Source organism: Phoxinus phoxinus (genome assembly GCF_949152265.1).
Source record: "Phoxinus phoxinus genome assembly, chromosome: 5".
Lineage (NCBI taxonomy): Eukaryota > Metazoa > Chordata > Actinopteri > Cypriniformes > Leuciscidae > Phoxinus > Phoxinus phoxinus.
In genome coordinates, this window is record NC_136880.1 from 33,189,972 (window position 1) to 33,204,266 (window position 14,295).

Here is a 14,295-nt window from a genome sequence, read left to right on the forward strand (position 1 = left end):
ATCCTTGAGCATTCATTTATGTGTATTTGACTTCCTGTTGTGCCAAATCCTTAAATCCTAATGCGAACAGCTCTCCTCGATTTTGCCTCAAGTGTGCCGAATCGCAGACGACATCTTCTAAGTGGAATTTCGTGCATTTGCTTGACAGAAGTGACAGAGCGTTTTGAAGTCCGAGCAATGACACGGTGGCCACTCTGTAGACGAATCCTCACACACTTGTTGTATCGTAGACTTTTTCCCCATCAGGCACCTCTCCCTCATCGAAGAACAGCAGGACATCAACTACATGTCAGTCTGTGCTGAAATTCAAAGCCCTTCAAATGCAGAACTGATGCACACTACTGAGGGAGTGATTTGAAAGGCTGGTGTTATATTCCTGCACATAGGTGCAGTTGGTTGACATACGGATATGGTTATTACCTTTGACTTTCATCACAGGCTGTTGTTTTGTTGTGTCACGGATACAAGGTGTCTAATGGAGATATACTGTGTAATGTCCCGGGTTGTGACGTTTGGAACTAATGTTCACTATATATACAACTCTGATGAAGGCAGATATCATGTTTTAGACCATCACTCTTCTTTATACTTCCTTCCTTCTTGACTTTTCTCAGTATATACATGTCACAATAAAATCCTATCATTGTTTTATCACATTCTGTCTTTGTGTTTGAAATGTTGCTTGTTGTCTGCGGCAGTGTGAACTAGGTTTTGTCTTTTAAAAATTTTTATTTTACATTTAGTAAATTTTTGTCCTGTGATATTCATTATTTTTGTCAGATTTGACATCGTTCTCTTTTCTGACTGCTGTAATAAATCTCAACACTTTCACATACAGTATATATACGTGCGTTGGTGTGGACGCTTATATTGTTATTGTTAGTTATATTTATAGTTATCGTACTTTGTGTGAACGGGCCTTTATAGTGACTAAAATGGCATCTAATTTTAGGTGATGAAATGAACATTTTAGTTGACAACAAAGTGCAAAATTCAACCAAATATTCAAACATTTTATTGACTGGAGCTCCAAAAAAAACAAAAAAAAAAACATTACACACTTTTGCATCATTTTGTGCAGATGCAAGTTGTCATTTTACAGTTATTTGGTGTACATATCTAATTAATCTTATACAGTATGTATGCTTTGGATGCATTAAGTAACCCACTCGCAAAGCAATAAGAACATCAGAATTGAATTTTCTTCTTCAATAAACAATGTTAGTGCATTAATATCTTGCGTTGTGATTTTTTTTTCCTGTCATATTTTGCTAACAGCATGTTTTAATTAAAATTATTGGTAACACTTTACGATAAGGTCTCTATTTGCTATAGTTAAAGCATTAACTAACACAAACCTTTTATTCACCTTTGTTAATCTTAGATCCTTCCTTTTCGTAAATCAAATTGATATGATGTGTGAGGATGCTAAATGATTGTCCATGTCTTACTTCTCATCCCGTCTTTTTGTCCAAAACTTTTTCCCCATCTCAGGTTCCTGGCTGTTCTCTGTGTCAGAGTTGGCCGTCCCAGGGGCAGAGGTGGGTCGCATCTCAGCAACAGATGCTGACTTGGGAGACAATGCCAAGCTGGAGTACACCATCCTGGACGGAGAGTCAGGGGACACCTTCAACATCACCGGAGCCAACCAAGAGGCCGTGATCATTCTGAACAAGGTGGGAAGAATGCACAGGACATATGTGGAAGGGAGAAAACCTTGCTGAAAAGCCCATCTGAAGCCAGCATGAATTTCCAGTTTGTTGCTGATTTGGTGCTGGGTTTTTTTTTTTTAAGGCAATATCCAAAAATTCACATAGAAAATATGTTGGACACAAACTCAGCTGCTGGCTGTCAGCTAAATATGGCTACAGTAGTGAAGGTTGTCGACCAGCATGGTCTTTCTCTTTGAGGCAGGCTGAACAAGAAAAGTCTTGCTGGCTAAGCTAGTTAAGAAGCCTTGTGGGAACAGCAGCACAATAGCGTTGACCTGCATCCAAAACACGGTGCATTCTGGTAACCATCTACGCTGGTCTTTTCAGCAGGGAAAAGTGTATGTGTATGTGTGTGTGTGTGGGCATGGGTTCATAGAAGGTGGGTAGAGATCAGAAGACGCCTCATAGAGCACATGATGCTCCGGTGGTGGAGGGGCAGGTTACTCATTCTGCCAGGTGTCGTGAGAAAAAAACCCTCAACAAAAGGCCAAAATGAGAGTCGGTGCTGTATAGGCGATGTGAGTCAATGTTGAATCAGCCCCATCGCAGTCTGTGCTGCCTCTCGCATTCGTATGTGTGCGCGAGACACCGATCAGAGAGAAGAGTGTGATTTACGCTGACATGCCGTGTGGTGCATGCCACACGCAGGAGCCCCATGAGACTGCACTCATTCCCTGATAGAGATTCTGAGTGGCACTGTTCGCCTGAGGGCATCTTCGCATCACCTGAAATACCACATGATACATTAGTAAATTGAAGGAATAGTTTGCTCAAAAATGTAAATTCTGTCATTGTTTACTAACCCTCATGTCATTCCAGACACACATGCTGTATTTTTTTCTCTTCATAGAACTCAAAAGTAGAAGTTTTTTACAGAAGCTCTTGTCATACAGTGACAGTTCATAGTCACCAGGGACTGTCAAGCTCCAAACAGGACAACACAAAGACAAGAAAAAACACCATAAAAGTGGCTCATGCATTAAATCAATATATACCGAAACTATGTTAGGTTTGTGAAAGGAACAGAACAAAATGTAAGTCTTATTCATAGATAATCTTGGTGCCAGGCTCTAAATATCTGCCTGTGTTCTGGCTGAATGTGAGGTTAAACACTTCTGAGTTGGATTATTTGTAAGAAATATAGATGTTGCTTCCCTCATACAGTATGTGAGTCACAAATAGTCAAAGCATGCCATTGCTTATGCAAAAACACTATTTCCATCACCTTAATGCATTTAACATGCAATACATAGCTTTACCATGTTATACTATAATGCATTTATTTACATAAATTAAATATTTATATATATGCTTTTTTTGTTATTTAAGTAACAACACTTTTGAACCTAAATATAGAAGATTATTAGTTAAATTATGCCTGCTCTTCTGTTCAGAAGACTTGGAAACAAGTTGTTTGGACTACATATATATATAAAAGAATTGTCTTTTTTTTTAACAGCTGTGGCATTTTTTTTTTTTTTTTTTTTACTGCAAATATAACTGCTTACAGGAACAACATGACCCTAAGTAAAAGATGACAGAATCAAACTGTTCCTTTAATGGAATCAACAGGCTCATTTTACATACAAAATAATCTCAACTAATCAGGTTTTGCAGTGATGTGCACTTCATGTTGCCTATTACAGTTAAAATGCTTGAAGCGCCATTTCCAAGCTGCTGGGTGGCCGGGCGATTGTGTGTATGCTCTGTTCAGATCTGGATCTGTGATCAGACACTGGGAAAAGCCAGCACAGTTTTATTGATGCCAATCCAGCTTCCTGGATTCATTTGTGTGTACCTCAGGTCGACTGTACTGCGATCATGCGTGTGTGTGTGTGTGTGTGTGTGTGTGTGTGTGTGTGTGTGTGTGTGTGTGTGTGTGTGTGTGTGTGTGTGTGTGTGTGTGTGTGTGTGTGTGTGTGTGTGTGTGTGTGTGTGAATAAAGTGAGGGTGTTTGCCACTGTGACAGTCCTGGCAGGTGTGGGGAAGTCGGTGTTAAAAAAGGCTTTGGCTGCAGGTGAGCCTGGGAGGGATTTTAGGCCAGGGATGTGTTACTGCGATAAGGGAAAACTGGAAAGAGGAAAGCGACAGAAAGGAGCAGGGAGATAAAACGAGTGGCCAGAGAGAGGAGACAGTATATAGAGAGATACAGAGACGTGGAAGTAAGACATACACTAGGGCAGACAGTATTAAAGATAAAAATGTAAAGTTAGAATTTGCAGTGCAGTACCTGCCTCAACTGGAGCCATTCCTTACCGCTCTAAGAACCGCTCGGCCCGACGGTGGAAAAGCGGCTAAAGTTGCTAGGCATACTGAATGATATGTGAAGCCTTGCACATTTCAGTTTTTTTTTGATAGGACGGTTATTTTATTTTAAAGGCGCACATAGAGTAACTAACTGAAAATTTAAAGACTGTGTCTATTTAAACTAAGTGCAAATGGACCCTTTTCAAATTTCCTGGTTTAGGATGCAGAACTACAGTATCCACCTTATTTTCCACAGGCTATTTGTAATTTTAATGTCTGACTTCCGGTGTCATTCGCTTCCAGTTATTTTTAGCTTTACAAAACAGCTTGTTATGCTGCTTGATATTGCAAACTGGTATTTATTACCATATTATTTTAATGTAGTGTCTTAATTATAAACACGCTGGTTTGTAGAACAGACAGTTTTAAAGTTTACTGCACTCTGTTATTTCCCTATAGCGGCTAATAAATCGGAAGTCTCGGACATTCACAGAAAACATCTTACTTACATGTTGAAAAATAAGTTGGATTGCAGACTAAACTTTACAGGGGTTCATGTACCATATAGGTGATAAAGGAGCAAATACTATTTTTTGTAAATTTAAAAGTAATGTGTTTCTTTATTAGTTACTTGAAAAAAGTAATCTTATTACGTAACTCGCATTACTTGTAATACGTTAGCCCTTCCCTAAACCCCAACCCCCCGCCCCCCCAATGATACTAAAATTAAATATTGAGTAATTCAATAAAGGGATAGTTCCAAAGCCTCATGTTCCAATACCTGTATCCATTTATCTCCAATGCTGAACACAAAAGAAGATATTTTGGAAAGCGTTGGAAACCAAACAACATTGGAGCCCATTGACTTCCGTTGAATAGGCAAAAACACTGATATTTATCTTCTTTTATGTTCTGCAGAAGAACGAAAGGGTGAGTAACTTATGACAGAATTTAAATTGTTGGGTGAAGTATTCCTGTAAATCGTCTAAGCTTTGAAAGAACCACCTTGAAGGAATAAAGAGTTCATCTGGGAAAGAAAGTGAGAGAGTACTAGAAAGCAAAAGAGGGAATGCTTCACTCTTCTAATGCTTAGTGAAGGAGGAAATGAAAAAGGGGAATTATGGGTAAACAAATGAACTCCTCCCATGTCTCTCCTTGAATTCCTACTTCATCCTCCACTGCACTGATGCTTTATTCGCCCAATCATATTTTCTAAAATTGCTGCCGTGTTACAGTTCTCTCTAATAGTCCTGTCAAAACCACACAGAGACGGTTCCATTGTCCATTAGGGCTCGGAATTCTGGCCAGGACTCCTGGCTGCGCTGCAAGACGAAATGATGGAGATGAAGAACAAGACAAAGACCGAGAAAGAGAACAATGAGTGAGGATATGCAGGTGGGAGTATCTGAAGACAAAGATTGAAGAGGTTAAAAGGGATTTAGCCGGAGAACCCACGCGCAACTAATAGAAAACATGAAAGATACCACTCTAATAGAATTAGAATAAACAAAGCGTAAAATTAGCACTAAGCTCCCCTTTGGTTTCCGGCCCATTAAACAAAAATAAAAAAACCTGCTGAACATTATTTGTCGTGTTTGTGTTTGTGTTTACAGGACCCCGCTCTAGTTTGGCCACCTGCCTATCTCATTCAGAACAGCCGAACGTCATGCCTGCCTCTTGTTTATTTCGCTCCATATCAGAAAGACTGAAGTTGAAGATTTCTTTGAGACCGAAGGAGAGAGAGAGAGATAGTGAAAAGAAAAGAAAGCAGCGCACAGAGAGGAAGAGCTCGCCCCAGGGAGGAAAGTGTTTCCAATAGGAGCAATTTCTGTCATCACAATGCCCGCCATGACCTCTCAGGAACCCACAGAGCTTAGAGCGTGGTCGCTTTTTGCTTAGAGGAGACACACGTACCATACAAACATACACGTACATGCGCATACAAACAACCTCATATAATACATCCGTTGATGTATACAGTAGATGACCATATGCAGCTTAAAGGCATAGTTCGGTGAGTAAATGATGACAGAAGTTTCATTTTGGGTTGAACTAAAGTTGCTCCTCTCAAACCTGTTTGACTTTCTTTTGTCCATGAAACAGGAAGATATTTTGACGAATGTCTAAGCTGCTCTTTTTAATAAAAAATGAATGAGCTCTAGGGTCGTTGTGCTCCAAAAATGACAAAAAGACATAAAAGCAGTCACTGAATTCTTTAAAATCTTCTGAAGTCATAACTGTCCTAACTGAAGTTCAAATGAGAAAAAAAACTCTTTTAGCTCTCAAATCACTTTCAATTCGAATATCGCTTGACACCAATGATGATTGTCGACTGACGTGCATTAATCAGTGATGTCAAATATCATATGGAGAGTTTTGATGGTACTTATTGTCATTATTTGGAGATGGACAGTCCAAGTCTGCAGTCATATTCATATAAAAAAGAATATCTTGGACATCTGCAGCATATCTTCATTTGCATTCAGAAGTTACAAAAGAAGTCATACGCATTTGGAAAGACATGTATATTCCTTATAAGATCAACCTGCTAAACCAGCATGAACTGGTCTAAGCTGATCTTTTTGACCGAGACAATTACAAAACCTTTCTTTATTTCACACATACAGACCATCCTCATTTACACATGACCTTTCCACCCTCTGTTAATACTGCCCTGAATTACAAACTATGTTATGACAAAAAATGGAGCACGTTATAAAAATGAAAGGTACTAAAGAAAGAAGCTTCTTGCAGATAAAAGAAGAGATCTCTGATGTGCGGATAAAGAGGACAAAGCCTAAGGCTTAGTGTGTGAATGGGTCAGTCAGGGCCCTTTTTGGTAAGCTAGGTCATGCCTGCCTGTCTGAGGAGAAACTGTTTCCATGTAAAGCTGCACTGCGACCTCTCTCTCGCTCTCTCTTTCCCTCCCTCGCTCGCTCACTCATCTCCACGGTGTGCAGGCAGTGCTGGGTTTCTCTCTGCAGATTTTCCCTCGCTCCCTCTCTCTCCCCTGGGGGATGTTAGTTATGCGCTGTGGTCATTTCTGCGCTTCAAAAACCGTGTGGAGCACGGCTAGAAATTCATTGATTCTCAAACAGTGCAAAAACTCTTTGTCCTTGAGAAAACATGCCTTGAGTTGAGGATTAAGGAAAGGAACAAAGTGTAAATCTATAGGTTTCAGTTTTGAGGAGGTGAGTCCACTCTATATGCGTCTGGATATGAGTTTAGTGAGCATTTAAAGGTTCAGTTCTCAACTCTTTTATCAGTTATTCACCTTTAAGTTTTTCCAAACCCCATTTGACTTTTCTTCCATGCAACACAAAAGGAGAAATTTTGAATAATTTACTGGTCGATCCTTTTTGCATGCAATTACAACGAATGGGAGATGTGAAAGCTTGAAAAATGGCACAAATCAGCATAAAAGTATCATAAAAGTTGCTCGTACCATTTGTGTGCTATATTCCAAGTCTTCTGGTAGCTTTGCATAACAAGTAGATCGACATTTAAATAATTATTCACTCCTCACTACAATCTTCCACTCCAGAAAGCTTGACCACACTGACCAGATAATTAGTGAGTTGAACTGGAGAATCGGCCCAATTCGTGAATGAATCATCCAGGCCCGTTTTGTGAACTGGATCAACCGATTCACTGAAAAGTTTGTCAAATCAAATGTATTTGTATAGCGCTTTTCACAATACACAGCTTAATAGAAAGTCATAGCCTACTATTATGTTTGAAATGCTTTACGTTGGTATATTAATCTTCTTCTGAATTTATATTTAGCTTTATTGTATTAATTTAATCGGACATTGCTACATTTCTCATTAATGAGTGTCGAGAGTAATAAAACGTGTCAAGATGGTCTGTGAATCTTGAATGACATGTTGCTATTTCTGCCAATGACTAAAATTTCAGTCTGTTCCTCAAACAAAACTATAGCATATGCTTCAGAAGAGATGGATTAAGTCGTATGGAGCACTTTTGTTGTACTTTTATGTGCTTTTTTGTGATCATTTTGGAACTTTCGCATTCACCAAAATCACATTGGCTTTTACAGTGGCCACTTTAGGACTTTCTTCAGAATAAATTACATTTTGTGTATTCCACCGAAGAATGTCTCAAGTCACACAGCTTTGGAACGGCATGAGGGGGAGTAAATTATGACAGAATTTTAATCTTTGGGTGAACTTATTCGTTTAACACCTTGTCCTCGCGCTGGCATTACACAGCATTATTCACTGTTCTTAGACTAATCAACACAAAGTGAATTTTCAGAGTCATAATTATCCAGACAGAACGGCGCGTGTGTGTTTGTGTGGGCTGGTGGGTGGCATGCTCTGATTAAGCGTATGCAGATTGCTGGAAGTCTGTGTTTGTGCGTTTGAGTTTGTGTGTGAGAGAGCTGCATTAGCTACACAGGGCTTTAATGGAAGAGGTCTGTGTACATTTGAATATTTAATATGCCGGCAATAGATCCACATCTGTGATCTCTTGTGGCAGTGTTGTTCAACCTGTCCTTAAAGTGACTCTGTGTGTGACTAATGTTAAAGTAGCATTAACCACCTTTTTGTAACAAGTCCGAGACAGCTTTCCAACAGTGCCACCTAGTGGTACAACATGATTTGAGAGGTTTGAGCAGAGTGATTGACATTTTCTTGCGGTTGCAAATTAATAGGAAGCTGGGATGCACATAGATCCGTGGACATCCGTGGATTTCCTGTTCATTTGTGATGCAGAATAGAAGATTGCAGGTTCAAATCTTGTACATTCATTGATTTGACAACTTATTATTATTATTATACATTAATTATACATGTATTTATAGGCACCTTACATGACACTCAATGACACCTTACAAACACAATAAAACAACAACAAATAATCATTATTTCTGCCTGGACAGACTGGATTCAAGCATTATGCAGTGCATGCATCACTTAAGCTCAATATTATATCTAGACACGGCGTGTTCCCTGAGAATCAAACTCGTGACCTCTGGGTTGTTAATGCCGTTGTCTGTTGAGTTTCAGAAACATCTGGGGATGCTGTAAATCTGTCCTCCCTCTGTTATTTATTTCCATACATTCTCAATTTAACCGCGGAGCTAATCCAGAGTCATCAACCTGTGGTGCTGTCCGGATTATCTGTGTTTGTTTTCTCTCCGAGTGGAGAGATTGTGTTAATCTTCAGAGAGAGAGAGAAAGAGATCGTGATTGAGGGTGCGAAGAAGGACTGTGGCGAACAGGAGAAGGAATTATAGTGAGAGGGAAGAGAATTGGAAATATGGAATTTTTTTAACCAGGATTGAAGCAAAAGTGGAATTTTGAATAAAACCTGGTTTGTAAGGTTTAAGAACATGCGAAATGAATGAGAGAGCGAGAGAAGGGAAGCAGAACATTGTTAGAATGTAGTGTGTGAATTGAAAGGATAATCTGGGCTTAACGCCCCAGAGTCGTATTAAAACACAAGGGAGACAGCGAGAGCAGCTGTGAATCAGGTGTCAGGCAGACAACCCGATTCAAGACTGCCTGTCGACTTCCAATGCATGGACGTGCGCACGTACGCACTCACGCACGCAAAAGACATGCAGAGGACGAGTATAAGCACAGAGCCAACATGTGTATGCACAGAAAGAGAAACAGGGAGACATTTGGAATTCACAAAGAGAATAGATCAAAAATATAATCCTGGAGGGTTTCACCGTGAGATGTGGCCTCACCCACAAGCATTCTTTACTGTTTGTATCAGGAAATGGTATGGAGACAGAGTTATAGGTTTTTGTTGTTGTTGAGCAATTTAGCCCTCTCTGAGCCTTTTATCTCTTGGTGATTTAATGTACAATTTTGTGTTTTATTTCTTTATAAATAACTATTTTGTGTTGTAGTGCTTTATTGTGCTAAAAATGTATTATTATTATTATTGTTGATGATGTTTTTAGCACTTTAGTTATGAGAGGTGCATTTTATTATTAGAGAGGTACAATATTATATTTATTATTAAATATGTATTGATGTGATGCAATATAGGTTAGCACTGGTGGTTTAATAATTAAGTAATTTGATTATATTTACAGCCTTACTTTTACCTTCAGGTTTTCTTTGTCATAGTATATTGTTTCTATATACCAGTGCATACATTACCATTCATGTTTGTGGTCAGTAAGATTTTTTATTTTTTTTAAATACATTAATATTTTTATTTTGTAGGGATGCATTACATTGATCTAAAGTGACTGTAGAGACATGCATAATGTTACAAAATATTTTTATTTCCAATAAATGCAGTTCTTTTGATATTTCTATTCATTAGATAATCCTGGGGGGAAAAAAGCAAACCACTGTTTCCACAAAAATAATAAGCAGCACAATTATTTTCAACATTGATAATAATTAAAAATGTTTCTTGAGCGGATTTCTGGAAAATCATGTGACACTGAAGACTGGAATAATGATGCTGAAAATTAAATTTTGGCATCAGAGGAATAAATCACATTTTTTATCAGTTAAATGGTGGTGGTGAACATAAAATACCTATTTAAAAAACATCTTACCGACCCCATCTATCTCATTTCACATCTCTCCAAAGATCAAATGCTTGAAAAGTTATATGATCTGCCATATGGTATTATGGAATATAGTGTAATGTAGTATAGCTGAACAGTGGACCATATAGAGAGCCTAATTAATTTCTTATAATTGCTATTTCACTAGAGAGCCATTTAAAAGAAAAACTGGAAAGTGGAACAAGAGAGAGAGGAGGAGATTCCACCCTCAACTAAACTTTGGATAAAAAGCATCTTATAAATAAACAAATACAAATCATTATAGTCCAATACCAGCGTAAAACTAGCATAAACCAGCCTGTGAATTCAATTCAGTCCGGTCTTTTCAGCCAGGTATTATAAACAGGCGTGAGTGAGACGCGAGTGTGTATTCTCAGACCGCCGCGCACTAGGAGGGGTGTTGTGCGTGTGATGGGAGAGGAAAGGAGAGAAGGATGGAGGGAGAGTGAGTGATTGAGTATGTGAGAGAGGAAGGGATGGGGTGATGAGTGTGTGCTCACAGTGTAAGTGACATCTCTCCTCCTCAGACAGATTGTCTCTCTCGGCCTCTAATGGGATCCTGTTAGGAACCTTTTCTCTCCATTTATCCCTCCTCTACTCTCTTGGTTTGACTCTCGGCCCCCTTTTTTTTTTGGTCTCTTTCGCTCTTTCTCACCTTTATTTATGTTTTTATTTTTCATGTTTATATTTCAATATCGGTGTCCTTCAACTGTCCCCTACCCGCTGAGCAATTTTTAATCTTTAATCTTTCTTGTTTCAGGTTATAGATTCATAGCAGAATGTGTTATGGACCTAATGGTGCCTACCATTCAAAAGTTTGGGGTTGGTAAGGTTTTTTCAAATGTTATTGAATGAAGTCTTGTTATGCTCACCAAGGCTAAATTTTTTTGATAAGAAATGTAGTAAAAATAGACACAATATAACAATCTAAATATGTTAATATATTTTAAAATGTAATTTATTCCTGAGATCAAAGCTGAATTTTCATCATCATTACTTCAGCATTCAGTGTCACGAATATGCAGAAACATTTTTTATTATCAGTGTTGAAAAAAGTTGTAATAATGTCTTATTTAATAATAATAAATGTCATAAAAAATAAATGTCTTTACTGTCTCGTTTGATCAATGTAATGCATACTAAAATTATTATTATTTTAAAACAAAAATCTTGCTGACCCCAGTTTTTGAGCTGTGTACAGTCTGTACACACATATAGTTGCAGTGCAGACAAATCTCAATGCTAAAGCACAATGACATTACAGACAATTGTGTGCTTCCAACTTTGTGGCAACAGTTTGGAGTGAGCCACGAAGCCACACTTTTTTGTACCAGAATGTCACTGTGCACAAAGTGTGTGAAGAATAAGTTCTGCGTCTCGTGTGGATGAACCTTACTAACTTGCACAAAGCCCAGACCTGAACCCAGCTGAACACCTTTGAGATGAATTGAAACGCAGACTGTGTGCGAGACATCAGTGCCTGACCTTACTGGCAACGGGAGCAAATGCCTGCAGACATGGTACATCTAAAGCCTTCACAGAAGCTGTTTTAGAAGAAATGTGAGAGATTAATGCAAGTATAATTCATTATTAATCATATAAATCTTACACATATTTGATACACACAGTTTTAAGGCCTCAAAATGATCAAAACTTTGCTGAAAATCCTGTTGTACATAATCTACTACATGTCTTATGCTATCTGACTGACTGTTTATACTTTTTTTAACATGTAAATTCCTTTTTGTATAATTCTAAAAATGTCCACATCCAGACCGTGGTACATGTGTCTTTTTCGCTTTGAAATATGTATTTCAATTAAACACACAAGTAATTGTTATATTGCAACTTAGGTTTACTTGATTAACAATACTTTTTTTGTTGTTTGTTTGAAATATCCTGTTTAAACGTGAGTATCAAACATGATCAGGCTTTTTAGGAATGTGTATCTGTACATCTCTTAATTATCGTTGTATTATCATTGCTCCCAAAATAAAAGAACTTTGATCATAAAACTATGCATTTAAATGTCATCTTACTAAGACATATTATTGGGAGATATAGAGTGACAAATTGATTTAATCTACAAGCGATCAGTATTCACCTGACCTTTTGGCCATTAAATATCAACAACTTCACCAAATTGCATATGCTTGTGTTTTTGAGCTTGATATTTTCTCCTATATCATACATTATGATAAAAAAAGGTGTATCAAATATGATTCTCATCATAAAGATGTTCAAAATCTTGTTCCATTAAAACATACTATTATTTCATGTCAGGCTTTACAGTGTAAAGGGAGCATTTATTCACCCCCATGCCGTTCCAAACCGGTATTCCTTTCTTTCTTTTTCGAATTCTTTGTTTAATTCAGTGATCTTCAGTTGAGGTAATTATCACCTCTACGAATGACTTCTTGATGTCTCTTGACTATAAACCAAGACCATTTTATGTAGTTTTGAGACCCGGGCCAAACCAAGTAATGAGTTTCAGACCATGTTTACGCGAGTCCTCAAAATCAAGAGTCCAACTCTGGTGAGACCGAAAGTGGCAGACATTTGAAGTGTCCATTGTGACCTCATGTCCTTCAGTCAGCTCGGTTTAATTCGGCTCATTTAAGTCTGTCCTTCAGCCTGAAACCGAGGCCAAACACATTGTGTGCCCCACTGACTTCTTCCAAACTCAACTTGGTCCTGCATTAAGAAGAGAGTGGGAAAGTGTGTGTGTGTGTGTCTAGTATGAGCAGATGAATGGAGAACATATATGACAAAAGTGAGAGTCATAATGAGCCAGTCGTTTCTGACTTCCTTCAGCCCCTGTCCAGCTACTCTTGCCAAAATCAGCCCATTACCCATTCCTGGTGTGCCAGCTTCCCACACAACCCTCCCAGTGCCAGATTCATATCCCAAGACTCGTCACAATACAAAAAATGCTGGACCTAGCTACTGCATTAGCATGGCCATCCTCATCAAAGAGCAGGATTGCATTTCAAGAGACTGTGATAATACAAAAAAAAAACGTAATTGAATGTCAAATAATGCTGTTTTTGGAATACCATACAGTGGCTTGTAGTTCAAAAGCAAAGTCATTGTCGGTGTGACGTTGGTGTTGACATGCCCTGGACCTGGATTATTGTAAGAAGCAACTCGACAACACTATCTTGCGGTGTAGACAGCTTTATTGATAGTAGTCAGATCGATCTACTTTTATTTACTGCTCATTCCAAGTTTCAATTTGATGTCAAAGATCCATCGGCACCACATTTTCAACAGCATTGTATTTTTTTTTACAGCCACCCAGCAAACTGGCTTGTTTATTATTTACTATCACATCAGCGCCTGGTAGCCAATGTAATTTAAAAGCCTTTTTCAGGTCATGCAATTGCTCTCATAGAAACATGTACGAAAACAAGCAACAACATCACCAAAAGTATATCAATTTGAATAGGTATTATCATAGCAGATGGGTTTCTTTCTTTCAGTCTATCATGCCATTAAAGTTCAGTTCTCACACATTTTATTGGGTTAGTTCACCCAAAAGGAAAAATTCTGTCATCATTTACTCACCCTCATGTCGTTCCAAACCCATAAGACTTTCATTCATCTTCGGAACACAAATGAAGATATTTTTTATGACATCTGAACATAATTTCTGTTCCTACATTGACAGTCCACGCAACAATTTGTATTCATATATAAACATAAAAGCCTAAATTAAATCTGTTCATCATATAAAGCGATTGTGTCCGTCAAAGTGGTAGTTGCGTAGAC

The 14,295-nt window shown here is 38.2% G+C and overlaps 1 protein-coding gene across 3 annotated transcripts in view; it reads left to right on the top strand.

Annotated features, from left to right (window-relative positions):
• cdh24b (cadherin 24, type 2b) overlaps positions 1-14,295 on the top strand; it is a 134,640-nt gene that overhangs the window by 105,096 nt on the left and 15,249 nt on the right. For all 3 annotated transcript variants that reach the window (XM_079614427.1, XM_079614426.1, XM_079614425.1), the window contains one exon: positions 1,495-1,676. In XM_079614427.1, coding sequence (XP_079470553.1) covers positions 1,495-1,676 — 182 coding nt within the window. The remainder of the gene's footprint in view (positions 1-1,494; positions 1,677-14,295) is intronic.